The 27826-nt window shown below is 46.6% G+C and overlaps 3 protein-coding genes across 20 annotated transcripts; 1 reads left to right on the top strand and 2 right to left on the bottom strand.

Annotated features, from left to right (window-relative positions):
* Positions 1-135: 135 nt before the first annotated feature.
* Positions 136-2992, top strand: LOC119551507 (vesicular inhibitory amino acid transporter). Of its 2 annotated transcripts, XM_037860888.1 has the most exons (3): positions 136-559; positions 735-1003; positions 1076-2992. In XM_037860888.1, exons 2-3 carry the CDS (start codon positions 819-821, stop codon positions 2370-2372), a joined length of 1482 nt encoding a protein of 493 aa, XP_037716816.1. In that variant the 5' UTR covers positions 136-559; positions 735-818; the 3' UTR covers positions 2373-2992. The 2 variants fall into 2 exon arrangements, with proteins under 2 accessions (XP_037716816.1, XP_037716815.1); XM_037860887.1 differs by having other exon boundaries at positions 136-1003.
* A 5-nt stretch (positions 2993-2997) lies between these two features.
* LOC119551504 (titin) lies at positions 2998-15732 on the bottom strand. The gene is made up of 5 exons (XM_037860870.1): positions 13591-15732; positions 13202-13468; positions 13018-13085; positions 12892-12953; positions 2998-12831 (listed from the first exon to the last, which is right to left on the bottom strand). The coding sequence occupies exons 1-5, from the start codon at positions 15127-15129 to the stop codon at positions 3149-3151; spliced, it is 11619 nt and encodes a 3872-aa protein (XP_037716798.1). The 5' UTR covers positions 15130-15732; the 3' UTR covers positions 2998-3148.
* A 2831-nt stretch (positions 15733-18563) lies between these two features.
* On the bottom strand, positions 18564-27666 carry LOC119551505 (zinc finger protein 665). 17 transcript variants are annotated; one of them, XM_037860879.1, is made up of 13 exons: positions 27120-27666; positions 26823-26933; positions 24619-24752; positions 24475-24554; positions 23692-23988; positions 23111-23307; positions 22935-23040; positions 22542-22866; positions 22311-22475; positions 22105-22252; positions 21893-22038; positions 21207-21828; positions 18564-19957 (listed from the first exon to the last, which is right to left on the bottom strand). In XM_037860879.1, exons 3-13 carry the CDS (start codon positions 24750-24752, stop codon positions 19790-19792), a joined length of 2388 nt encoding a protein of 795 aa, XP_037716807.1. In that variant the 5' UTR covers positions 26823-26933; positions 27120-27666; the 3' UTR covers positions 18564-19789. The 17 variants fall into 17 exon arrangements, 15 of the variants coding, with proteins under 15 accessions (XP_037716807.1, XP_037716806.1, XP_037716805.1 ...); XR_005219545.1 differs by adding an exon at positions 20327-20735 and having other exon boundaries at positions 19816-19957; positions 21893-22035; positions 22938-23040; positions 23111-23247; positions 26823-27666; XR_005219544.1 differs by adding an exon at positions 20327-20735 and having other exon boundaries at positions 19816-19957; positions 26823-27666.
* Between the last annotated feature and the right edge of the window lie 160 nt (positions 27667-27826).

A 27826-nucleotide genomic window follows, 5' to 3' on the forward strand; every position in this document is an offset into this window, starting at 1 on the left:
AATCGATTTCAATGTCAGTGTGGAACGTAAGTTCCTAATGACAGGAGTCTTGGGGTGGAACGCGGATGGACCGTGACCATATGACACTGACACAGCCACCCGATATATACACGACCGGAGCCTGCGCACTGCCAGTTCCATCAGGTTGGAGTGCAAAGATTTTCTTTTCTCATTCGCACGGCCGCAGATTTCCCACGTTACATAAAATTCAAAAAACACTTTTTCAACTAAATTCCGCATTGGTTTCGGCCGTTTTTCGCTAGTTTTCCAAACTGGGCTTCGAGATTCGAGTGAGCAGGATGTGCAAGTATCCGAGAATCGCATGATTAAAGTGCTCCATTCGTGCAGAAGGGCGCCAAGAAGACGAAATCAAACCCCCCAAAAATCTGAGACAAAATTCAGTTTTATTTTCTAGATTATTAATCTTTATGTGACCAAGGTAAAGAAATTTTGGGAACCATTGCGGAAGCTGGAGGCCAACGAAATTGTTAAGAAAAATTCTGATAAAATCGATAAACTTCGCAAGCCTTCTTGACACCACCGCAGCCGCCGCCATCAGGTAGCAGCAGCACCACCACCACCACCACCGCCACCCCCATAAGCCATCCCACCATCATCAGGGCCATTGCCGTTTATAGCCAGCATCCAACATGTCATTCATAGCCAAATTGAAAGCCACGCCATTGCCGCCCCTGAGAAACATACTCAATGTGGCCGTGCAAACGGCCCGACAGCAAATTCCAGAGCGCAAGGACTACGAGCAACCGCCGGGCAGCACCGCACAACAGCACCACAGCCAGCAGGGCCACCACAAGGCCATGGAGGCGGGCATGGATGGCGGCGATCAGACCACCGAGATGAGCTCGAATCCCTTCCGGAATGCTGGTAGCTGGACGAACGAGAACGAGGGAGGGGGTGGAGGTGATGGAGAGTTCAGAAACGAGTACCAGAGCACCTCCTTCAACGAGTACGATGGCAGGTATCAGCAAACGGACGGTTTTAGGTAGGTTGATTTGGAGAACAGTAACCAATTCCATAAGTAGTTCCTAATCCTCTGTAAACCATTTGTCCTCAGGCAAGGCAGCATCGCCTCGGAGGGAAGCTCTTTTGTCTGCGAGGGAGAAGGTGGCGGCGGCTGCAAAATCGATGAGTTCCAGGCGGGCTGGAACGTCACAAATGCCATCCAGGGCATGTTTATCGTATCGCTGCCCTTCGCCGTGCTCCATGGCGGCTATTGGGCCATCGTGGCCATGGTGGGGATAGCACACATCTGTTGCTATACGGGCAAGGTCCTGGTGCAGTGTCTATATGAACCAGATCCGGCAACGGGACAGATGGTGAGAGTGCGCGACAGTTACGTGGCCATTGCCAAGGTATGCTTCGGACCTAAATTGGGCGCCCGGGCTGTTAGTATTGCTCAGCTCATCGAGCTTCTGATGACCTGCATCCTTTACGTGGTGGTGTGCGGCGATCTATTAGCCGGAACGTATCCACAGGGCTCGTTCGACTCGCGATCCTGGATGCTCTTTGTGGGCATCTTCCTGCTGCCCATGGGCTTCCTGAAGTCGCTGAAAATGGTCTCGACCCTCTCGTTCTGGTGCACTATGTCGCACATCGTGATAAACGCCGTGATCCTCGGCTATTGCCTACTGCAGATCGGCGACTGGGGCTGGTCCAAGGTCCGCTTCAGCATCGACATGGAGAACTTTCCCATCTCACTGGGTGTGATTGTCTTCTCGTACACCTCGCAGATCTTTCTGCCCACCCTCGAGGGCAACATGATCGACCGCTCCAAGTTCAATTGGATGCTGGACTGGTCTCACATCGCGGCTGCAGTATTTAAGGCTGGATTCGGGTACATCTGCTTTCTGACCTTCCAAAATGACACGCAGCAGGTGATCACCAATAACCTGCACTCGCAGGGCTTCAAGGGCATGGTGAACTTCTTTCTGGTCATCAAGGCCCTCCTTAGCTACCCGTTGCCATACTATGCTGCCTGTGAGTTGCTCGAGCGCAACTTCTTTCGAGGTCCGCCAAAGACCAAATTCCCGACCATCTGGAATCTGGACGGGGAACTGAAGGTCTGGGGGTTGGGTTTCCGCGTCGGCGTTATTGTGTCCACCATCCTGATGGCAATCTTTATTCCCCATTTCTCCATTCTGATGGGTTTCATTGGCAGCTTCACTGGCACAATGCTTAGCTTTATCTGGCCTTGTTATTTCCATATCAAAATCAAGGGTCACCTGCTAGATCAGAAGGAAATAGCCAAAGACTACCTCATAATTGGGCTCGGCGTGCTCTTTGGCGTTATTGGAATCTACGATTCGGGCAATGCCCTGATAAACGCATTTGAAATCGGTCTTCCATTTTAAATTGAATGTAAACTATCAAACCTAAAGATTCTTATTTAATGAATTCTTGCATTTTTGGGCATGGCAAGTCTTCCAGATGCTAAGTCATTATTCGGCTGTGCCCAAAATGTAAATGTAATTCGTATAAACTTACCATTCACTCGAAACGAAACAAGAAACAATAATGTTAGTCAGTAAGAAACGAAACGCAAGTCTTCCAAACAAGCGAAAAAATGTCTTCCAAACAGAAATATTAATTATATATGATATATACAACATTTAAAATAAGAGAATCGATGAATATATAAATATGCATAAGTATGTAAGAATATAAGAAGAGAAATGTTTATTGTGTTGATATGCATTATAAGATATAGACAAATTGAACAGAGAAAAACAATAAACTGCAAATGTACACCATTATACAAATACAAAACGAAATGTACGAGTATGTTATAGATAGAACTCATTGTTTATATATAGCCAAGCGGATTTTTTTAACGTTTAAATATACAGTTACCTTTACATACTAGCCCTTAAAACGACACTAGCATCTTTTAAACTTTCAATAAAGACATCATCTCCAGTTGATCCTTAAAGCAAAAACCCCATCTTGGCCCTGAAAAAACTGAAATTCTTCTTCGTGTCAAAAAATTTTATTTATTGTTAATCTTCATTTCGGATTGGTTTGTATATTGTATAAAACATATATTGTCATGGAAGCTTATAATATTATTAATATGGGATATGTTTGTTAGTAAAGCAAGAGATATTTATATACTCGTAGGGTGGCTTTGTTAGTTTGAGGTCTTGAAGAACTTGTGTTCTTGAGTACTCCTGGTATGTTGGAATGCACCTTGTTTTATCTTATGCACAGCACACGTCGTTTTTGGGGCAGTAATGTATTCGCTCTTGTACAAACTGGAGCCGGTAAACTTGTCGTTGCCCAGACTAATTGAGGACTGATTTCCACGGCGGGTTACCACACGCTCGGTGTGCCCGTGAGCATGAGCACTGTAGGAGGGGAAATCGATGCCACCGCCCAAGCTGGACACATGCTGACTTCCTCGATGACGAGTCGCATGGGTTCCAGAGTGTGAGTGAGATTGAGAGGGAAAATCGATGCCACCCCCCGAAACTTGGGTGCGTGTCACCGTTGACCGTTCGACATTCGATCTGTTCAGTTCAGTTCCGGTGGCCCCACCAGAAATAATGCGGGACATAGAGGATGAGGATGAGTTCTTCACATTGTGCTCCCTGTTCTCTTTATGTACGTTGCAGGTTCGACGTTCGGTCGTGAAAGAGGAGTTTGCGTCAGAGTCTCGATTCTGGCGATGGATGCTGCTGTAACTTTGACGCTCCCCGCCATGGGTGGTGGTGCTGGAGGGCTGTTCGTGTAGATTTAGTATGCTCTTTCGCTGCATCTTTCCGTTAGAAGTCAGACTGCCATTGACTGCATTCGAATCGCTGGTTACGTTCTTGCGGTGGAAGACCGTATTCGAAACATCGGCTTCTGATGAGAACTCGCTCTTTCGGTGATGAAAGTGCTTCGAAGTGGTCACATGCGAGGATGTGTTTCCTGTTACAATGTTATTGCTGGAGTTTCTGCCTCCTGACACCACTCTTGATGTGGAATCGTCACTGATGTTGTGCCCTGCTGTACTACCGGACAGCACTCGACTTGTGGTATCACCAGTAATGTTATTGGAAACATTTCTTCCAGATACCATACGGGTGGTTGACTCACCAATTATGTTGCTAGATACGTTTCTTCCCGACACAACTCGGGAAGTCGAATCCTCCGTTACGCTGCTGGTAACATTTCTGCCAGAAACTACTCGATTTGATGAAGAGTCGCCAGTTACAGTGTTAGAGATAGTTTCGCCGGACACTACCCCTGAGCTTACGTCGCCAGTGATATTATCGGATAAATGTCTACGATTTGATTCTAATGAAATGTTTTTGGAAGTCAAAGCAGCGTTTTGGACTAAGTTGTGGCTTCTTTGCATCGACGTCGTTTCTTTGTGAATGTTTTGAGTGTTCTCGATGTTTGTCGTCGTTGTATTCTTGGCAACATTTTCTATAACGTTTATCTTAGCTGGCCTCTTGACATACTCGGTTTCTGGTTCTTTCTTGTTACGCCCTCCTATCACAGTAGTTACCTTCGTTGTGGATACAACAATAAGACCGTCCACCGGGTTTTGACTGTTGGAATCGACTTGTTTGATGGCATCCTTGCCGGACACATAGTTCATCTGATTTGTTGTTTTGCGGATTGTAGTATCACTTCCTAATGTAATAGATGAACTGTTGTGGTTGATTTTTTGAGTACGCTGAGTTCTATCAATGGTTTTGTTAGCCGTATTTTTATAATCATCTCGTCTGGTTACTGTCATAGAACCTTCTAGCTTCAAATTGTCAACGGGACGCTTAGGCGTTTCTCTTCTAATGATTTCTGTTACTGTCGTGCTATCGGTCTCGCTTCGGTCGGTCCTCTTATAGAATTCACCCTCCGGTTTTAGGTTGTCCTTAGGTTTCTTTTGGATGGGTCGTTCAGCGGGCCTAAAGGCAGTCTTGTTGGGTGTATAGAATTCGCCTTCGACTTTTAAGTTATCATTGGGTTTTACTTGCTCTGGACGTTTTACATGGTGGTATTCCTCCTTTTGGGTGAAAGTCATTTCACCTTCGGTTCTTAAATTGTCTTTTCTAATAACCGTCTTCACCCTGTCTGCCGGCCGGTACCCTTCTTTCTCTGGGATGTGCATTTTACCCTCTGGTTTTAAGTTATCGGCATATTTCTTCTGTTCAGGGCGGGAAGCAGGCTCATATTGCGGTTTGCTGGGAGTGTACATTACGCCTTCAGGTTTCAGATTATCTTTAGGCCGAACCGGCTCGGGACGTTCACCATTTGCAATAGTTGGCTTTTCAGGTACGTAAAGCTTACCAGTGGTTTTCAAGTTATCTTCTGGTTTTACTGGAGTGGGCCTTACAACATGCTGGTACTCAGTTTTTTCAGTAAAAGTCATTTCTCCTTCACTGCGAAGATTGTCTTTATGAATAACTCTTGTCACCTTATCGGCAGGCTTATATTGAACCTTTTCTGGGGCATAGAAATTTCCTTCTGGTCTCAAATTATCCTCAGGTCGAACTTGGGATGGACGTACCCCGGGCAAGTAAGGATGCTTATCAGGACTGTAAAACTCTCCTTCCGGCTTTAAGTTATCATCTGGTTTTTTTTGAACTGGTCTCTCAGCTGGTCTGAATCCTGGCTTCTCCGGTGTGTAGAACTCGCCCTCTGGTCTAAGATTGTCCTCAGGCCTAACCTGAGAAGGTCTTTCACCTGGCTTGTACTTCTGTTTCTCGGGACTGTAAAATTCTCCTTCCGGTTTCAAATTGTCGGATGGTTTTACTTGGTCAGGTCGAACCACATATTGATATTCTTCCCTTTCAACAAACGTCATTTCGCCCTCCGAACGAAGATTATCCTTTCGAATAATTCGTTCAGTTTTCTCGGCTGGCTTATAAACTTGTTTCTCAGGCTGTACAAATTCGCCTTCGGGCTTAAGGTTGTCCTGGGGCTTCTTCTGCACGGGTCTCTCAGCAGGCCTAAATCCTGGCTTCTCCGGTGCGTAGAATTCACCCTCTGGTCTGAGGTTGTCCTCTGGCCTTACTTGAGAAGGTCTTTCACCTGGCTTGTATTTCGGTTTCTCGGGGCTGTAGAATTCTCCCTCGGGTTTCAAATTGTCCTCCGGCTTCTTCTGCACTGGTCTCTCAGCAGGCCTGAATCCTGGCTTCTCCGGTGTGTAGAATTCACCCTCTGGTCTAAGATTGTCCTCCGGCCTAACCTGAGAAGGCCTTTCGCCAGGCCTGTACTTGGTTTTCTCAGGACTGTAGAAATCTCCCTCGGGTTTCAGGTTGTCCTCCGGCTTCTTCTGCACAGGTCTCTCAGCGGGCCTGAATCCTGGCTTCTCCGGTGTGTAGAACTCACCCTCTGGTTTGAGATTGTCCTCCGGCCTTACTTGAGAAGGTCTTTCGCCCGGCTTGTACTTCGGTTTCTCAGGACTGTAGAATTCTCCCTCGGGTTTCAGATTATCCTCCGGCTTCTTCTGCACTGGTCTCTCAGCAGGCCTGAATCCTGGCTTCTCCGGTGTGTAGAACTCACCCTCCGGTCTAAGATTGTCCTCCGGCCTTACTTGAGAAGGTCTTTCACCTGGCTTGTATTTCGGTTTCTCGGGACTGTAGAATTCTCCTTCTGGTTTTAGATTGTCTGACGGTTTTACTTGGTCAGGTCGCACCACATATTGATATTCTTCCCTTTCGACAAACGTCATTTCACCCTCCGAGCGAAGGTTATCCTTTCGAATAATTCGTTCAGTTTTCTCAGCAGGTTTGTAAACTTGTTTCTCAGGCTTTACAAATTCGCCTTCGGGCTTAAGGTTGTCCTGGGGCTTCTTCTGCACGGGTCTCTCAGCAGGCCTAAATCCTGGCTTCTCCGGTGCGTAGAATTCACCCTCTGGTCTGAGGTTGTCCTCTGGCCTTACTTGAGAAGGTCTTTCACCTGGCTTGTATTTCGGTTTCTCGGGACTGTAGAATTCTCCCTCGGGTTTCAAATTGTCCTCCGGCTTCTTCTGCACTGGTCTCTCAGCAGGCCTGAATCCTGGCTTCTCCGGTGTGTAGAATTCGCCCTCTGGTCTGAGGTTGTCCTCTGGCCTTACTTGAGAAGGTCTTTCACCTGGTTTGTACTTCGGTTTCTCGGGGCTGTAGAATTCTCCTTCTGGTTTTAGATTGTCTGACGGTTTTACTTGGTCAGGTCGTACCACGTATTGATATTCTTCCCTTTCAACAAACGTCATTTCGCCCTCCGAGCGAAGGTTATCCTTTCGAATAATTCGTTCAGTTTTCTCGGCAGGTTTGTAAACTTGTTTCTCAGGCTTTACAAATTCGCCTTCGGGCTTAAGGTTGTCCTGGGGCTTCTTCTGCACGGGTCTCTCAGCAGGCCTAAATCCTGGCTTCTCCGGTGCGTAGAATTCACCCTCTGGTCTGAGGTTGTCCTCTGGCCTTACTTGAGAAGGTCTTTCACCTGGCTTGTACTTCGGTTTTTCGGGGCTGTAGAATTCTCCCTCGGGTTTCAAATTGTCCTCTGGCTTCTTTTGCACGGGTCTCTCAGCGGGCCTAAATCCAGGCTTCTCCGGTGCGTAGAATTCACCCTCTGGTCTGAGGTTGTCCTCTGGCCTTACTTGAGAAGGTCTTTCACCTGGTTTGTACTTCGGTTTCTCGGGGCTGTAGAATTCTCCTTCTGGTTTTAGATTGTCTGACGGTTTTACTTGGTCAGGTCGCACCACGTATTGATATTCTTCCCTTTCAACAAACGTCATTTCGCCCTCCGAGCGAAGGTTATCCTTTCGAATAATTCGTTCAGTTTTCTCGGCAGGTTTGTAAACTTGTTTCTCAGGCTTTACAAATTCGCCTTCGGGCTTAAGGTTGTCCTGGGGCTTCTTCTGCACGGGTCTCTCAGCAGGCCTAAATCCTGGCTTCTCCGGTGCGTAGAATTCACCCTCTGGTCTGAGGTTGTCCTCTGGCCTTACTTGAGAAGGTCTTTCACCTGGCTTGTACTTCGGTTTCTCGGGGCTGTAGAATTCTCCCTCGGGTTTCAAATTGTCCTCTGGCTTCTTTTGCACGGGTCTCTCAGCGGGCCTAAATCCAGGCTTCTCCGGTGTGTAGAACTCACCTTCCGGTCTGAGATTGTCCTCGGGCCTTACTTGAGAAGGTCTTTCACCTGGTTTGTACTTCGGTTTCTCGGGGCTGTAGAATTCTCCTTCTGGTTTTAGATTGTCTGACGGTTTTACTTGGTCAGGTCGTACCACGTATTGATATTCTTCCCTTTCAACAAACGTCATTTCGCCCTCCGAGCGAAGGTTATCCTTTCGAATAATTCGTTCAGTTTTCTCGGCAGGTTTGTAAACTTGTTTCTCAGGCTTTACAAATTCGCCTTCGGGCTTAAGGTTGTCCTGGGGCTTCTTCTGCACGGGTCTCTCAGCAGGCCTAAATCCTGGCTTCTCCGGTGCGTAGAATTCACCCTCTGGTCTGAGGTTGTCCTCTGGCCTTACTTGAGAAGGTCTTTCACCTGGCTTGTACTTCGGTTTCTCGGGGCTGTAGAATTCTCCCTCGGGTTTCAAATTGTCCTCTGGCTTCTTTTGCACGGGTCTCTCAGCGGGCCTAAATCCAGGCTTCTCCGGTGCGTAGAATTCACCCTCTGGTCTGAGGTTGTCCTCGGGCCTTACTTGAGAAGGTCTTTCACCTGGCTTGTATTTCGGTTTCTCGGGGCTGTAGAATTCTCCCTCGGGTTTCAAATTGTCCTCCGGCTTCTTTTGCACGGGTCTCTCAGCGGGCCTAAATCCAGGCTTCTCCGGTGTGTAGAACTCACCTTCCGGTCTGAGATTGTCCTCTGGCCTTACTTGAGAAGGTCTCTCACCTGGCTTGTACTTCGGTTTCTCGGGACTGTAGAATTCTCCTTCCGGTTTTAGATTGTCTAATGGTTTTACTTGCTCAGGTCGCACCACATATTGATATTCTTCCCTTTCAACAAACGTCATTTCACCCTCCGAGCGAAGGTTATCCTTTCGAATAATTCTTTCAGTTTTCTCGGCAGGTTTGTAAACTTGCTTCTCGGGCTTAACAAACTCGCCTTCGGGCTTAAGGTTGTCCTGGGGCTTCTTCTGGACGGGTCTCTCAGCGGGCCTAAAACCTGGCTTCTCCGGTGTGTAGAACTCACCCTCTGGTCTGAGATTGTCCTCTGGCCTTACTTGAGAAGGTCTTTCACCTGGCTTGTACTTCGGTTTCTTGGGGCTGTAGAATTCTCCTTCCGGTTTAAGATTGTCTGATGGCTTTACTTGGTCAGGTCGCACCACATATTGATACTCTTCTTTTTGAACAAACGTCATTTCTCCTTCCGAGCGAAGATTATCCTTTCGAATAATTCTCTCAGTTTTCTCGGCCGGTTTGTAAACTTGCTTCTCGGGCTTAACAAACTCGCCCTCGGGCTTAAGGTTGTCCTGGGGCTTCTTCTGGACGGGTCTCTCAGCGGGCCTGAAACCTGGCTTCTCCGGTGCGTAGAATTCACCCTCTGGTCTGAGATTGTCCTCTGGCCTGACTTGAGAGGGTCTCTCACCTGGCTTGTACTTCGTTTTCTCAGGGGTGTAGAAATCTCCCTCCGGTTTCAGATTGTCCTCTGGCTTCTTTTGCACGGGTCTCTCAGCGGGCCTAAATCCAGGCTTCTCCGGTGTGTAAAACTCACCTTCCGGTCTGAGATTGTCCTCTGGCCTTACTTGAGAAGGTCTTTCACCTGGTTTGTACTTCGGTTTCTCGGGGCTGTAGAATTCTCCCTCGGGTTTCAGATTGTCCTCTGGCTTCTTTTGCACGGGTCTCTCAGCGGGCCTAAATCCAGGCTTCTCCGGTGTGTAAAACTCACCTTCCGGTCTGAGATTGTCCTCTGGCCTTACTTGAGAAGGTCTTTCACCTGGTTTGTACTTCGGTTTCTCGGGGCTGTAGAATTCTCCCTCGGGTTTCAGATTGTCCTCTGGCTTCTTTTGCACGGGTCTCTCAGCGGGCCTAAATCCAGGCTTCTCCGGTGTGTAGAATTCACCTTCCGGTCTTAGATTGTCCTCGGGCCTTACTTGAGAAGGTCTTTCACCTGGTTTGTACTTAGGTTTCTCGGGACTGTAGAATTCTCCTTCCGGTTTTAGATTGTCTAATGGTTTTACTTGCTCAGGTCGCACCACATATTGATATTCTTCCCTTTGAACAAACGTCATTTCGCCTTCTGAGCGAAGGTTATCCTTTCGAATAATTTGTTCAGTTTTCTCGGCAGGTTTGTAAACTTGCTTCTCGGGCTTAACAAACTCTCCTTCGGGCTTAAGGTTGTCCTGGGGCTTCTTTTGGACGGGTCTCTCAGCGGGCCTAAAACCTGGCTTCTCCGGTGTGTAGAACTCACCCTCTGGTCTGAGATTGTCCTCTGGCCTTACTTGAGAAGGTCTTTCACCTGGCTTGTACTTCGGTTTTTCGGGGCTATAGAATTCTCCCTCGGGTTTCAGATTGTCCTCTGGCTTCTTTTGCACGGGTCTCTCAGCGGGCCTAAATCCAGGCTTCTCCGGTGCGTAGAACTCACCTTCCGGTCTGAGATTGTCCTCGGGCCTTACTTGAGAAGGTCTTTCACCTGGCTTGTACTTCGGTTTCTCAGGGCTGTAGAATTCTCCCTCGGGTTTCAGATTGTCCTCCGGCTTCTTCTGCACTGGTCTCTCAGCAGGCCTGAATCCTGGCTTCTCCGGTGTGTAGAACTCACCCTCTGGTCTGAGATTGTCCTCTGGCCTTACTTGAGAAGGTCTGTCACCTGGCTTGTACTTCGGTTTCTCGGGGCTATAGAATTCTCCCTCGGGTTTCAGATTGTCCTCTGGCTTCTTTTGCACGGGTCTCTCAGCGGGCCTAAATCCAGGCTTCTCCGGTGCGTAGAACTCACCTTCCGGTCTGAGATTGTCCTCGGGCCTTACTTGAGAAGGTCTTTCACCTGGCTTGTACTTCGGTTTCTCGGGACTGTAGAATTCTCCTTCCGGTTTTAGATTGTCTAATGGTTTTACTTGCTCAGGTCGCACCACATATTGATATTCTTCCCTTTGAACAAACGTCATTTCGCCTTCTGAGCGAAGGTTATCCTTACGAATAATTTGTTCAGTTTTCTCGGCAGGTTTGTAAACTTGCTTCTCGGGCTTAACAAACTCTCCTTCGGGCTTAAGGTTGTCCTGGGGCTTCTTTTGGACGGGTGTCTCAGCGGGCCTAAAACCTGGCTTCTCCGGTGTGTAGAACTCACCCTCTGGTCTGAGGTTGTCCTCTGGCCTTACTTGAGAAGGTCTTTCACCTGGTTTGTACTTCTGTTTCTCGGGGCTGTAGAATTCTCCCTCGGGTTTCAGATTGTCTTCCGGCTTTTTTTGCACGGGTCTCTCAGCGGGCCTAAACCCTGGCTTCTCCGGTGTGTAGAATTCACCCTCTGGTCTAAGATTGTCCTCCGGTCTTACCTGAGAAGGCCTCTCGCCAGGTCTGTACTTGGTTTTCTCAGGGCTGTAGAAGTCTCCCTCGGGTTTCAGATTGTCCTCTGGCTTCTTTTGCACGGGTCTCTCAGCGGGCCTAAATCCAGGCTTCTCCGGTGTGTAGAATTCACCTTCCGGTCTGAGATTGTCCTCTGGCCTGACTTGAGAGGGTCTTTCACCTGGCTTGTACTTCGGTTTCTCGGGGCTGTAGAATTCTCCCTCGGGTTTCAAATTGTCCTCCGGCTTCTTCTGAACAGGTCTCTCAGCAGGCCTGAATCCTGGCTTCTCCGGTGTGTAGAACTCACCCTCTGGTCTAAGATTGTCCTCCGGCCTTACTTGAGAAGGCCTTTCGCCTGGCCTGTACTTCGGTTTTTCAGGGCTGTAGAATTCTCCTTCTGGTTTAAGATTGTCTGATGGTTTTACTTGGTCAGGACGCACCACATACTGATATTCCTCCCTCTCAACAAAAGACATTTCGCCTTCCGTGCGAAGATTATCTGTTCGAATAATTCTTTCAGTTCTATCGGCAGGTTTGTAAACTTGTTTCTCAGGCTTAACGAATTCCCCCTCTGGTTTAAGATTGTCCTTGGGTTTCGTTTGAACTGGCCTCTCTGCTGGTCTAAAGCCTGGTTGTTCAGGAGCATAGAAATCGCCTTCGGGCCTTAGATTGTCAACAGGACGTACTTGAGATGGACGATCGCCAGGAGCATATTTTGGTTTTTCAGGACTGTAAAATTCACCCTCTGGTCGTAAGTTATCTGTTGGCTTGACTTGTCCCGGTCGTCTCACAAATTGATATTCCTCTCTTTCCACAAATGTCATTTCGCCTTCAGTCCGCAAGTTATCACTTCGAATTATTTTTTCAGGTTTTTCGGCAGGTCTGTATGTTGGCTTTTCCGGAGAAGTAAAGTCTCCTTCCGGTTTAAGGTTATCCACTGGTTTCTTTTGCTGTGGGCGATCGGCTGGGGTGTATCCCGGTTTCTCGGGAGTGTAAAACTCGCCTTCTGGTCTAAGGTTGTCTTGGTGTCGAACCTGAGTAGGTCGATCTCCCGGTTGGTATTTAGGTTTTTCTGGACTATAAAACTCGCCTTCGGGCTTAAGGTTATCTGTGGGCTTTACATATCCAGGGCGTACAGTGTATTGATATTCCTCTCTCTCTACGAAAGTCATTTCTCCCTCTGTGCGAAGGTTATCGGTATGCACAATTTTCTCTCGTTTTTCTCCCGGCTTATATGGCTCTTTCGGTGGAACTATAAAGTCTCCTTCTGGCCTTAAATTGTCTTCTGGTTTTTTTATAACTATGTAGTCCACTAGAATGTCTTCGTTTTGCTTGGGAATGTTTTTACGATCTTCTTTCGACCATGTATTAGTACGTATCCTAGTATATGCTTCGTCGACGTTATCTATGAAAATTCGAAATGGTTAACAAAAACTTATTTAATTATTTTGAAAATTGCACTTACCATCGGTTTGAACAATGGTTTTTTCGGAGGATTTCGTTGTACTGCTTGAGCAATGATGACGCCTAAAATGAAAGTACGGCTTTTAGCAAACAAAAAGACAAGTATTTAGGACCCATAAAAACATACCCGCATGTGCAGATTTCACATATGCATCTTTCACTATGTGTTGTTGACTTGTTTCTTGCAACTCCTCGCTGGTAATGTAAAGAATTAAGAAATATGAGTATTAAGAAATATTCAAAATCTTAAAAAATCCGCAAAAGAAATATTTCAGAAATCTTTAGTTTGTTTTCTTAACTAATCAACTTACGGTTCTTGAGTCGTCTAGGCGTTGCTTATCAGTGCGCACATAATCGATTTCATCATAAATATTTTCGGTAATATTTTTGTGTTTCGATGTCTCTTGTAGGTTCAGGGTTATGTTCTCATTGTTCTCCGATATCGAGGTGTTCTTCTCAATCTCCACAAATTCGTCCACGTAAATGGTCTTTTTGGGAGCCTCTACGATCTTCTCAATGACATCTGTGTGCACCTTCTCGTCCAAAACACGCCAATCGTTGATGCTTGCATCGAAAATCTGAAGCAAAATTCCTTAGAATCAAAATTCAACACACACCCACGAAACTTTCGTCTGCGGTTTCTGGTTTTGGGTGAGTCCAATGAACGCCCACACGCAGGCACGCACAAGCGATGACTTACCTTTGTTACCTCCGTTGTAGTCGTTATGTTTGCAACATCGGTATTATCTTTCTCGATTTCACGAGCAATGTCATTGGGCACGAAAGCTTTCGTATCAGTGAACGACTTCTCGTCCACCACAGTCCACTTGCCGAGCTTCGTGTCGTACACCTTGGTGGTGTAAGTGGTTCTTGTTGTGTTAATGACATCATCGACTATTTCGGGGTAGCCGGTGTCGGCGGTACTGTCCACCGTCCGTTCGTCCACCACGCGCCACCGATTGTTGCGTTTGTCGTATATCTTCTTCTTGTACGTTACTTTGGAGCTGCCGTCGGTGTCCTTGCTGACATACCGCTCGAAGGTCGGTCGGGACTTGCTGGGTCCTTGGGAGCTGCCATCGCTGTACTCCGTCCAGGTCTTGGTCTTCACATCGTATACCTCCTTCTTGGACGAAGTTTTCGATTGTTTGCTGCTGCTCGAGCTTTTGAGGACGGAACTCTCGCTGACCTCTTTGCTGGACCTAGACAATGACGTAGCTCTATCAACAGCTGTGTCTGTGCTGGCCACTTCCAGTTTATCGTTGCGTCGCGTCGATGACGTCGCCTTTGTTGTGGTCGCGCCAGACGACGCGGCAACCGGTTCGGGGTAGCCTTGCAACGTCACCGATGTGGGAGCATCAGCTGTTCCGCTCGCTGGCAGCTTTGGCACGCTCTGAGATTCGCTCACATTGCTGCTGCCGCTGCTGATGTTGATGTTAGTGCTTGTGTTGATGTTAGTGTTTGTGTTTGTGCTCATGCTGCTGCTGATGTTGCTGCTGCTGCTGGTGTTTGTCACTCTCTTGGTGTCTGTATCGAAGCCAACCTGTTTCCTCGGCCCGGATGATGTCATACCGGTAGCCGTATCGGCGCTCTCGCTCGCAATCAGCGTTTCGTTGGCGCTCCGGCTGGAACTGGTTGTGGCTTGGAAGTACGAGCTGCTGGAGCTGCTAGCCTGCTGCTGCTGCGACGAGGACGTGAACATTTTCGAGACACTGCCCCCGCTGGCGGAGACGGATAGCGTGGGTGTTACGATCTCCACCACTTCGATGGGCACCGAGAATACTGGCTCTTTCTTCTCACTTTCGAGCAGATCAATCGACGAGATGATCTTCTGATTGGCATAATCCTGGGAGATCTTGCTGCTGTACTGTTCCGACTGCAGCTGGGACTGAGATTGCTCTGTGTATGAGGAATGCGACGACTGGGAGGCCTTGCTCTTGCTCTGGCTCCGGCTGCTGTAGCTCCTGACTCCTGCCGCCGGCAGCGAAGCACCCGAAGTGCTGGCCACAGGCTCACCGTACGTCACCGACTCGTGCTGCATGGAACTGGAGCTGTTGCTGGTGGTCAGAGTGGCAAACGCATCGGGACCCAGTTTTTTGGTGAGCTTCGTGGCCTCCGCCGACGACGTTGATGTTGTGGTCGATGTTGCTGGCGGCTGTGACTGAGACAACTGCGACTGCGACTGCGACGTCGACGCCTGCTGCTGAGACACTTGTTTCTTTTTATTGCTTTTTGATACCATTTTGCTGGCGGAGCGCTGGCAAAGATGAGGTAATCACTGTTTGGGAGCCGTGAATAATGCACCTGGCTGAACTATAGCTATTTGACTGGCCTTATGTGGCTAATTTGCGGTCGGAATTCGTTTGTTTCGTTGTTATTAATCACAATTATTGCTCGCTTCGTTGCTTTTGGCACTCGGATGGCTTTTTAATAATGTGTCGTTGCGTATGAATGGGACGTGGTTGTTTTGGGATCTATGGACTGGTGTGTCACATAATTTCCACGACCGGAATGTCGAAATACTTATTTTTAAATATATATATTTATTAGACGCACACGAACAGGCGAACCATAGTTCAAGTTAAGGCCCCAGCACACGCACACTTTGGCAACGTGTGAGCAAAAAGCTTAGCACTCTTGCTCACAAACACACTCACTCGCTTACGCCCGAAAGGTGGGAAGAGAGAGGTTCACGGATGCAGGCAGTTTGAAACCGATCGAGATACAGATACAGATACAGATGCAGAGCCAAAAATTGAAAATCCAAAACCGAGAGACCGCGGGCACTGGTCGTGTTCGGAGCACTTGTAAGATCACCAACCGTCGCGAAGCACAACTCAAAACGTACTGATCGCGTCTGGAGCTGCTTTCGACCGACTATCTGTGCGCTGCCGGCTGAAAGCGGCAGCAGCGGCGCCGGCAGAAGCGTTTTGTGGGCTTTCGGCCGTTGGCGCGAGCGAGAGGCAAGACGCCTTCGCAAAAGGCAAAAAGTTAAAGCCAGGCCAGCGTAGGTTTCGTATTCCGACGGATGCGTAGGCCGGAACAGGCGTGGATCCGATGGGCTCACAACTTGGGATAGTGTTTCAAAAATCTTCACAACACTCCTAATATAACCGCCAATCTTTCCTAAAAAAAACCCATTGGAAAGTTCTGGTACCCTGTTGAATTTTCTACGTCAAAGTTTATTCCAATCCACCGCATCGAAAACACATCAGTCAACCTCTATAAGACTCCTAATATCCCCACCAGTCTCTTCCAAAGAAATTCCATACATCATTTCTGTGAAACCGAGGTATTCTCGAGTACTTTTTTCAACCTACCATCCCAAAAATCAATAAGTGAAATATCTTTGGAACCTTTCCCCGACTATCAATATACAAATTGATAAAGTTCTTCCCACAAAAAATGCAGATCCGCCCCTGGCCCGGTCTGCCACGAAGACCGAGTTCAATAAGCCAATAAAAACCGCACGCACACCGCATCGATCTTTTGTGAAAGTGCCAATAAAAACAAAACAAACAGATGTCTGATGTTTGCTGCCCCGATGCCCGATACTCGATGCCGGCGGTCTTTCTGTTTGAGCTTGTCAGGTACACAAAACAGAGCATCACGAACTCTTCCAGGGCGTGCGCCTGCGTAGCAAACAGTCTTCCAAAACAATATTGACACTAAATGCGAAATTGGCACGCCAAATTAGGCCAGGCTCTAACGGCTGTGTCTGTCGGATGCACAATTAAATTTGAATAGCGTTCGGAGACGGATTAGTCAGCGCATGCTGGCCATGTTTGTAGCCACTTTTTCAGAGATCGTCTAGCCGGGCGCTACGTGGGCGTCTCCCGCCGGAGCTGAGTAAGCCACGTTAAGATCAAGATTTATTCGCCATAATGCTGCCCCGATACACTCTCAATGGCCCAATTGATTTATAACGGCCTTTGGGTGGGTGCAAATGAAAAACATCTGGAAGTGGATATGTCCAAAAGGGGCGTGCAATTGATCAGCTGCATAATGAAAAAGAACCCCATGTGACCTCCAAAACCAAGTGTGTGTATATATAGATACCGGGCGAATCGAGCCATTAAGAAAAGCAAAGCCCAGTTCTTGCTTAATTCGAAACTGACGTCATACGCGGCGTATGAGCAACGAGCAACGAGCACCGAAACTCATTTTCATGCGAAGCCAAAAGCAATCAAAACTTGTTTGCTGGCCGGGTACACAAAATAAAATCACACAAATAGAAGTAAGACACAAATGCAAAATTAAAGTGGCAAATAAAAGCGGCCACAGTGGAACCTGCTTAGCAATTCACCGCACACACAAATCGACATGGGCATGGGCCTAAAATTGCAACTGGATCTGGAGCACGCTGCAATTCAGATCAAATGGCAATTGGAAACTATGCCAGTGCGTTGGGAAAAAAAAAGTGGGGACCGACTAATTAGGGAGATCGAGTGTATCGAGTGTGGGGATGATGATGACATCTCGACGCTCATCTCACAATGTTTCCTTGGAATTGAAATTGAATTCTGAGAGGCGTGCTCGAAATTTATTCGCAAGTTTCGGCTGTCGCGTAGCCTCAAGTTCAATTTATTTTAATTTAACAATAAGCCGAAATGCACATCAAGGTAACGTGTCCATGTCAGCCCTTATTTGGCAGCCAGTTGGCCGAAATGTCGAGATCTCCGAAAATGTTTTTTTACTGCCTACTGCGCCCCATGCCATTGCACAATGCACTTTTAGGGCAGACTTGCAAACGACATTCTCTGACACGGGAATATCCAAAACTGACTTAACCGATGCCCATATGGGCATGAAGAGGAGCCCAGTCACGTAGCATGGCGAATATTTTATTCACTTGTAGCTTGAAAAAATTAAAAGCAATTAAAAGTTACGGCGGTGAATGAATTGTAATGATTACGGGTAGCATGTTGGACACTCTCGACGTGCTTGGACCTATCCGTCGATTGGGGCAGGAACTTAAAGGTAATAGTTTCATACCATTTTGAGACACCTGAAAACGCTTCGCCTAATGTTTTCGCTTCGGCAAAAACATTAGAGAACAATTTGTGTTGAGTTTCCACACATATTAGTGGTATCTTATCTGACATTACTCTTGCCTTGGCATTCTGCGAAATTAGCATACACACTTTGTACACTTTAGATACTCCCATCCCCACACTCATACCATAAGTATCTTAACGATTTACTGGTGAAAAATTGCAATTCAGTTGACTCACAGTCAATATGGCAAATATTTGCGTTTGTTTGTTTAATCAGCCAATCTATAAATAAGTTATTCATTCATTTTTGACAAAAGAAAGTTCCTTGGGCGGTACACTGCGAGTCAGAATATTAGGTCACTCAGGTATCCCCAATTCACAGAAAAAGTTTACAAAATGTTGCCAATATGGTTGAACTGTATTGAACTCACAATGCAGCCATTTATTTATCAAGTAATGTTGCGATTGTTTGAATATGACTTAATATATCAAATCCAAACAATAGTGCTATTGTGAAAAGCACTGTATGTGGCGCTGTTCTTATCAAGACATAGAACACCAAGTGATCGCTGCTTGGCGGGTTAAAATAAAAGTATAGATAAGACCCCCCATAATATTTTCGCAAGGTGAACAGTTTCCATTGCTTGAACAATTCAGCATTAATTGCAATTACACGTTGTTTTGTTTATTATAATTCATATTTTCCGTTTGTATTTCTTTAAGGCTTACATATTAAAATATATGCTTAGTGTATGTTCATTATTTATTGTTTCATTTATCCGATTACGATAATTACCAATTATGTTCCGTCTGCTTTAACGCGTTCCTAAGACTTAACTTCGAATTTTTACAGTGTGATATACGTCGCCAAGCGTGCATTGGTTGATGTGGGTCGGTTGGTTATAAGAGTGTCTGTTCTTGTTAGCTGCTTCTTGTGTTCTAATTTCATTGAATAATTTGTAAAGTATTTTTTCTTTTGCTAGGCTGTGTTTTGTGGTTGTCAAACAATTGCAGTCACCTACGCTAAAGATCTCCGTCGCCGTTCGTGTTGGATATATCTGTGTTAGCTAGTTTTTGTGCCAGGCACCTACTCCACATTCCTTAGCCTCCAGACTCTCCGGTTCGAGTCCCTCCACTCTGTCAGACCTGTTATGCATTTACTTGGTGTGTTGCAGCCAACTCCGGTTTCTGTATGTACATTCGAAATGTGCTGCACCAACGCGATTCTGGACAGGAATACCCCTACCCATACCCAGATTCAGTCCCAAGTCAACGCCCACACTCGCGACCACGCTATCGCCCACCCCTCGCCACTACTGGATTGGAGCCCCCGGTGTTACGTATTCAAGTGCAACGCATGCTAGTGTCTAGAACTATCCGTAGTCGTTATCCGTCTATGTTTCGTGTTAATATGTTTACAGTTTACACTTAAGCATAAATATTTGTCGTCTAGTTGAATATAAGTTTGTGTATAAGTTGTGTTATTAAAACTCGTGTAATGCGTAAAACCAATTGAACGTAACGCTTTAAAACTTGCAACTCATACAGGTTGTTGTTTTAGATGCGACCAAGGCATCGCAAAAATTAACAGATACTCTCTAAATCGTAAATCTATATATGTCTGTATATATATATATATATATTATATAAAGTGTGTGTTCATGTCTGTAACGCTAGTTAACTTTTATGTGTACAATGCGATTACTTAGCCGGTAACCTAAAACTAACTAAAATATTACAATTAAGGGAATCGCTTACGACGCATTCGCCTCACTCCGAGGACCTTTTTGGGAGGGATCTGGTGTTCTTCTATGCGCTGTGGGTGTTGCTACTGATGCTGTTGCTGCTATCTATGTGTTGCTGGTGTCGCTGTTGCACTTGCCACGTATTTACAATTGCTCCAGATTAGTCCGCACTCATGTCCCCCTGCTCCTGCTGCTGATCCTCCGGCAAGACACTGCGGCAGATCTCGTACTTGATCACCTTTCCGTGGATCTGGCCATCGGGCATTATCTGCACCTGCACTTGTTGCTGTTCGCTGGCTGCCGCCAATTGCTGCTGGGCAGAGGCCTCCTGTAAAAGTACAAAAGAGGTTTAACTTAGGCCGGGAAGACTCGTTCAGCCACTTCAGCGTCTCGACTAGACGACTAGATATGCAGAAATAATATTAACTAAACTATAGATTACGCAAAGAGGGCACAAGCAACGTGTTGCAAGCTTCAGAGGGAGGGTAAAATAAAGAAGGAGAGCACGCAAAACATAAACAGGTAATAAGGGAGATACAGGACAGACGCAGGCAGAGTCGACTATAACTAGGAATATCTCTAAGCATACGGCAAACAACAATTAAATCAGCAAAAACAACGGGAGACATACATAATATCATGATATATAGGGAACACTTATAGACAATTAGCGATAATTTGGATGTTTCATACACACCTAAACGCGCAAACTGAAGCCTTTGAATGGAATTCGATTTGATACGATACGATTAGATTGTATTCATTGCAGAGTTATGGATTTCTTTTAAATTATAGATTTGGTGAGAGAACACGCATAGACAGACACACCACCTTCACATAGGCAGCAGACACACCCGCACACACACACGCACCCATCTCATCAGATCCGATCGGCTCGGATCCAAAGACCTCAATACCTTTCGAATCTGAATCGGAATTTGAATTTAAATTCAAACTCAAACGCGTGCGTGTGCGCTTGTGCGAATGGTTGTGGCTCGAGTTGGTTTTGGTTTGATTAGGTTTTAATGTTCATTTGTGGTTTTATTTATCTTTTTCAGTTTTTCTGTTTCGTTTAATTCTTAGTAAGAAGTAGTTGGTACAACAAGCTGCAAAGTATTGGAAAAGGTAATGCGATTATGTTTCAGATTCGGTTTCATTGGTTCGATGGTACATATATAGATGGGTAACATGGGGCGGGCGTTGCAGATAGAAGGAGACGCAAAACAAGTGGGACATTTAACTTAGAGTAAGCTAAAACAGTTCGCCGCTTCCCGACAGGACCGACAAAGCCGTTTGGAGATGCCAATAAGAATCGTTTATTGTTGAATTGATAACATTGCTTAGGTGCTTAGTATTTAACATGTACGTTAGGGCTGCCTAACTTACTCCCAACTAGAATTATACTTATCGCTAACTAAGTAGTGTAAATCAAAGCATTAAAGAGCGGAACGGAGCGGTTCAGATCAGATCGGATCGGATCCTTGGGTGACGGGATATCAGGTTAAATGGGTTAACTGATTATCTGATTATCGGGCTATCGGATAGGCACTGGACTGGGAGTCTGGAGACTAGCATACCTGTTGCTGCGATATGGCTGGCTTCGTCTCTAGATGCTGACGCTGGTGCAGCATCAGGTGGTTCTTCTGGAAGAACGCCTTGCCGCACTCGCACACGTGGGTGCGCACCGTGCATCCGCCGTTCGGGTGCCGCCGATTGTGCTGCATGAGTCCGTGTTTGGCGGCGAATCCCTTGCCGCAGCTGGCGCAGAAATGCGACTTCGGCTTGTTGGCCGGCGCAACGGAAACGACGTGCTGCTGCTGCTGTTGCTGCTGTTGTTGTTGCTGTTGCTGCTGCTGCTGTGCCACGTGCTGCAGATGCTGCTGCTGGCTGTGCACGGGCATGGTGGGCACTGCGGTGACCACAGCCTGGGGATGGGTCGAGTTGGCGGCCTGCACCAGTGTGGTCTGCGACATAACCTGACCGGTGGACGATATGATCTGCACAGGCACTGGGCTCTGGCCCACCAGATTCGGGTTGGCCGTGACCACGGTGCCCGGATTAAGGCTGGCCGTGCTTAAAAAGTGTCCGGGCAGCGCGGCCGTCAAGGCACACAGATCTGTCATCAGGCTCTTGTCGCCAGTGTGAAGGCGCAAGTGAAGTGCCAAGGCCTCTCGGCTATTAAAAGCGCTGCCGCACTCGCTGTAATGATATGACAAGATAAAGGGATGTTCTGAAAGGTAATCAACCTATGCCCAGTACTTACCGGCACACAAACTGCGGACGTGCCACGCCATTGGCATCCGTGGTGGAGACAGTTAGCAACGTGGAGTTACCCGGGTTGCTCACCACGGTTATGGTCTGCGGATGCGTCTGTTGACCGGCCTGATGATGGTGGGCCTGTTGCAGCTGCTTGAGTTTTTAATTTAAATCAGTCAATCTCAATTTACACGTTCAGTTAAGGCTCATGATGCATACCTGCTGATTGGCTATGATGGTGGCACTGCTCGTGTTTGGATTGACGCCATTGTGCGCCGTCCTCACATGCTGATGCAGCTCGGCCTTGGTGAGGAATCCCTCGCCGCAGCTGACGCAGGGATGCGCCTGCTCACCAGTATGTACGCGCCTTTTAAAGAAGTTAAGATAAGAGAGTGCTCCCTGACAGTAAGGAAGTCCATGCTCACCTCATGTGGGAAACCAGCGTTCGCTTCTGTAGAAACTCTTTGCCGCACACAGTGCACGAGTGGGGGATTTTGCCGTGAATACGTCCGTGGTTAACCAGTTGGAACTTGCGTGGAAACGAAGCTCCGCATTCGGCACAAACAAATGGATTCAATGAACCATGGAAGCTGTGCGGTTAGAGAACACACCAAGGTCAGTACAACAAATCAGGGACTATTTGAATGACAACTCACCGCGAGTGCATAATCAGGTGGTTCTCCTGGGCAAAGCTCTCACCGCATTCCTCGCAGACATAGGGTCGCTCGCCGGCGTGGAACTTGCTGTGCGTGACCAGGTGTCGCTTTAGCGGAAAGGCACGTCCGCACTCCTGGCAGACGAACGGTCGCTCGCGGCTGTGGACACGCGAGTGGGTCAGCAGATGATGCTTGAGGGTGAAGCTCTTCTTGCACTCCTGGCACTGATAGGGTCGCTCCGTGGAGTGAAGAAGCAGGTGAGTGTTGAGACAGTGCTTGTGCGCGAAGCTCTTGCCGCAGTGGGTGCAGATGTGTGGGCGTTCACCTGTGGGGTAAACGATATGATTAGGCCCGCTCGATGGTTGGGGGTATTCTGCCAGGAACAAGAACAACCACCTGTGTGCACGCGTGCGTGGGTTGTCAGATGATGCTTGAGCAGAAAGGACTTGCCGCACTCGTCGCAACTGTACGGGCGTTCCTTCTTGATGGTGGCGTCCGTCTGAAGGGAAACGGAAAATCCATTAATAAATCATTGCAAGTATTATAAGTCTTTAACAGATTTGACTTACTTCGCTGAAATGCATTGATTCCTGTAGTTCGGTCTTCGGGGACAACTCTAATGTGCCAGGCTCCAACTTTAAGTTGGGTGCTTCGCCCTGCGAGTCCTCGTTATCCTCCAGTCCTTGTATTACTTTCTGTACTTGAACTGAAATACCAGGAAGTATGTCACCTAAGAGTGTTGTTGCACCGCCAACGGAACAAAAGCCAAATGGAATTCAAAGGAAGATACAAAAAAAGTAGAAGAAACAAAAGGAAAAAAATCAAAGATCCGAACAAACTGAATATGCAAATTAAATAAATAATGGGTTCAACTGGGGGTTAATCAAACTTAAAGTTAGCGTTAGGCAAACTAATAAATGGCAAAAACTAAGATTACAAACGTAAAACGTAACGTAATTATGCCACGCAACCGGATAAAAAGCAACCGGAACCGAGAATGTACCAATATGCCGGGTATATATACGGTGTATACCGGTGGGGGATTACTTCAATCGGGAGAGTGTGGATTGATTGTATAGTGTGTGTGTGGAGGAGGAGGAGTGGTGGACCGGAGCAGGGGTGGTAACAAACACAGATTTGAGATGCTTACTTGGTGTCCCGCCGGACGCATGGTGATGGGATCCGTCTGTGATCGTGTGCGTCTGATGGTGGCCGGCAGCGATGGCGCGCTTGATCAGGATCTCGTTGCACTCCTCTTGCGTGAGATGCAGTGCTCCGATCGAGCTGAAGTGCGACTTGGCCGCCGCAGAGCCGGCGGTTAGCACCGTCTGTCCGGTCTTGGCATCAACGATGCTGCCGTTGGTCAACGTGTGGTGGTGGGCGAGCCCCGGATCCCCACCAGCAGCGGCTGCAGCTGCTGCGGCCGTGGCCGGATCCACCAGCAGATCTGTTGTTGTTGTTTCGTTTTGGATGGTATCATATCGTTCCGATTGAAGAAGGTTCGATCAGCCCGCGCCCGCCGCCCGCCAAGTGATGAGGTGTTGTGTGTGAGTGTGGTGTTAAATGGTGACAGTGATGTGGTGTTTGTGTGGTGCAGTTAGCGAAATGATCGGTGGGTCGGTGGGTGGATCAGGTGCAATAGCAATACGGGCAAACACACAAGCACGGTGGGAGTTTTTCGGAGGAGATGGTGGATTTTGGGGTTCGGTTTCGGGTTCGGGTTCGGTTTATCGGGTTGAATTCAAGGGCGAGCGAGATCGAGCGAGAATTAAAAAATATATAAATAAAATAAATAAACGGGAGTAGAGAGAGAAAAACAATCGATTAACAGAAAACCCAAAATATATAGACAATCACAACACAGTAACAGCAATGCGTGCAACACTGATTCGATTCGAAGGGTTTTTGGTTCGCTTTAAATCGATTCACTTACAGTTCTTGTCGAGGCTCAGAACCTGCTGATTGGGATCCTGCTTCTTGACCACCGTCGATCCTCCTCCGGCGGTGATAACTCTGGAAGGCGACACAGAAAACGATGTAGGGATGGATATATTTTGGTGGACTAACTCCAACGCACCTCTGTGTTCCAGGCGGAAACGATGGATCGTTTACGACAAACATGCGACGTACGACATTATTTTTGCCGCCAGCGAGGCCCTTAACGTCCTTTTGAACAGCCAATGATCCATCCGTCGATAGCAGATAGGGCATCTAAAACAAAGGAGTTTTAGTACTGATTGTTCTAAGGTTAGTTTATAAATTTGACTTCCTAAACTAACAAATAAACTTCAGATTTTCTAATAAAGCTATTATAGAGCAGCAATAAAATTATTTAAGGCATTCGCTCGATATAGTAAAGCTAGTTTAATAAATATTAAATATTTTAGAATTCTTTTCTGATTTGAATGACTTGGAATTAATCGAATTCCATTAATTTACACGTGTTTTTTAATAACTAGTTTTAAAGCGCTTTCGTCTAATTATATTACATATGTAGAAATAATATTTATAATCATATTTATGCCTACTACACTTCCTTAAATCAGGATACCATTGTGTTTTTTTCATGAAATTCCTTTGATTATTAAATTTTTGTTACCATATTCTATGATAAACTTAATTATAATTAGTATACTCTAAACTTTTTATGTAAACTTATTATATTTAAAATCTTTCTTATTCAAGACTTTAATTTAAGAAAATTAAAAATGTTCTTCACGTCTAACTCATAAAACGAGAATTAAATATAAAATGGCTTTTGAAATTTAAATTTTATTATTGGCGTTGAATTTACGCCAGGTATTTGCAATTCTGAATGAAGAGCAAAGGTGAAGCTTTTTGGGAACTTAACAGATAGTACAGTCGCCACTCGCTATGCTAAGATCTGCAAGCTGCGGCTCAAGCTAGCGGTTAATGCTTCTAACCGTGCTATGGTTTTGTTATCGCTGCTTGTTTTTCGCTCTGATTGATAGCCAATAACCACGCTACACCTGCGCAGCCAGCAGTGCGGCAACAGATGATAAACAGAGAGTGGTGGAATGTGGCGGGGGGTAAGGGATGTGATGGCGCGAGGGGATGTTCGCAGAAAGCGCGCCTTTTTCACTCCATGGATGTGTGAGTGCAATTGGACATCGTGGCATGCGAGTGTGTGCGTGTTGGGCGCCAAAACGATACGGCAAAAGTAATCAAAACACACGCACGACAAAACGCACACCAAAGAGCACACGTCATTTCTGTGCGTGTATAACACTCACACAAACAGAAAAGTAACTGCAGCGAATTCGGCACTGACGCACACACATAAAGAGAAATCGGGCGCGCAAGTGCGACGAATTCGCCGCGTTTGCAGTTGTGTAAGTGCTGGCAACAAGAAAAAAAAACAAAAACAAACGCAATTTCTCCATTGAATTGCACAACAAAAATTGTTGCTCTCCAAAAAGAAATACAAAACAAACTCAGCAGCAACAACAACCAAATCAAGGGGGAAGCAATAATTATTAATAGAACTTAAATTGGGTTAGCGATACATAGTCTAGAAAAATATCGATTAGCATCGATTGCCTTTGCCAGCTGCCAGACTTTTGAGAATTTCACGACCTTCCCGTTAATTAATTGCTGGGATATTTTGGATGGGGGGATGGTCTAGCTATAACTATTTATTTATTTACTTATTTGCCAGGTGCGCGTGTGTTTTTATTTTGGGACTGGGATTGCGCGCACACACACCGCCCGAAATGTGTGTTTTGTGTACGCATTCGCTTTACAAATACCAAATTATGAATGTTTACGAATGAAATGGAAACGAAAAAAACCCCTATGGATGTATGGTAAAAGAATTCTAACACACTCGCTCCATTCCCCCTGTATACATCCGTATATTCGTATATTCGCATGACAACGCAGTTACATAAAGTGTGGCTGTGGCGTGTGCATGCATATATACATTGTACAACGTACATGTATGTACGTATGTCGCAGTCGCTCGTTTTTCCACGTATTCGGTATACCGTATACGTGAATGCCAGTCGGCCCGTATACATACACAGTTCGTTGCCGAAAGCAGCGAGTGTTGGTGAGGCGAGCGAACGAGTGGGTGAGCGAGTGTAACGCAGTGCGTGTGTGCGTTTGTATGTATGCGTTGGTGGGCCACAACACGATTCGGTGTGGGAAAGCAACAGCAACACACCTACACACGCACCTGGAAGGGGGGGAGGGGGTACATCCTGGCAGCTTTCAAAGGATAACTTTCCTATAGCATATATACTTTTGTTTTAAACTCACCGACTCCCCGCTGACCGTGTAGTTGATGTTCGGCGATATCTCCAGTACCGATTCGGTGGCGCGGTTGCCGTTGTCAGCAAAACCCCAGGTATAGCCGAAGGGCGGCGGATTCTGGGCGGCGCACATTGTTTTTAGAGAGAGGGGGGTTAACGGAACGGGGCGGGATTTATCGAGGGGTGGGGCGGGAGACGGAACGGAAGAGAAAAAAGCGCAAAATTTCCAAACGCAAATGTAATTGCACTTCTCGCTTGCTTGTGGTATATGTAGGTATGTATGTATGTATTCTAAAGCACGTACAAAATACTAGCCTCCTTTCTAGTAGTAGTAGTAAGTGGAAATTGGTAATGGTATTTTTTTTTGCGGCTGTGTGTCCGATAGTCCGAAATATACACAACAAATTCAATCGTTTGGGGTTTCTTTTCAAGCACTTTTTCTATTTTTCTTCTGGGGGGATATCGCACTGCGACGAAATCGACAAGAAATCACCGCATTCGTTCGCCGACGACGAGACGGGGGCGAACTACTATGTAGACCGAAAAGAAAGTCAAGTTGCTGCTGCTCTGGCTGCGGGCGCCATTTTTTTCCGTCCCTCGGCACGGTCTCTAAAAAAATTCACTTGGCGTTGGGGAAACGACACTCCATTGATAACACTCTCGGTTTTGGGCGACTTGTGGGCGTGGGTGTGCGTGTGCGTGTGCGTCGATGTGTGTGCACGCGCCCCGTGTGGCTATGTGCAGTTTTTGCAATTAAATTTTATAAACAAAACACTCTTTTTCCTCCAAAATAATTCACAGACACAGATTGCTTAGTGTTCGTGCTTCTCGTTCTCTGACGCATCTGACATCTTGGTTGTCGTGGTTGGCCAGGTCCAGGGTTGTCGCTTGCTTTGAAAACTAGAAACTAGCTGGAAATAGCCATTTATAATAAAAATAAAATGAACAAAAACTAAATCTAAAATACATTTACATTTTAAAACCCGTTTAGGAATGCCTGTTTTAAGTTAA

The sequence above is a fragment of the Drosophila subpulchrella genome, chromosome 2R (assembly GCF_014743375.2).
Source record: "Drosophila subpulchrella strain 33 F10 #4 breed RU33 chromosome 2R, RU_Dsub_v1.1 Primary Assembly, whole genome shotgun sequence".
NCBI lineage: Eukaryota > Metazoa > Arthropoda > Insecta > Diptera > Drosophilidae > Drosophila > Drosophila subpulchrella.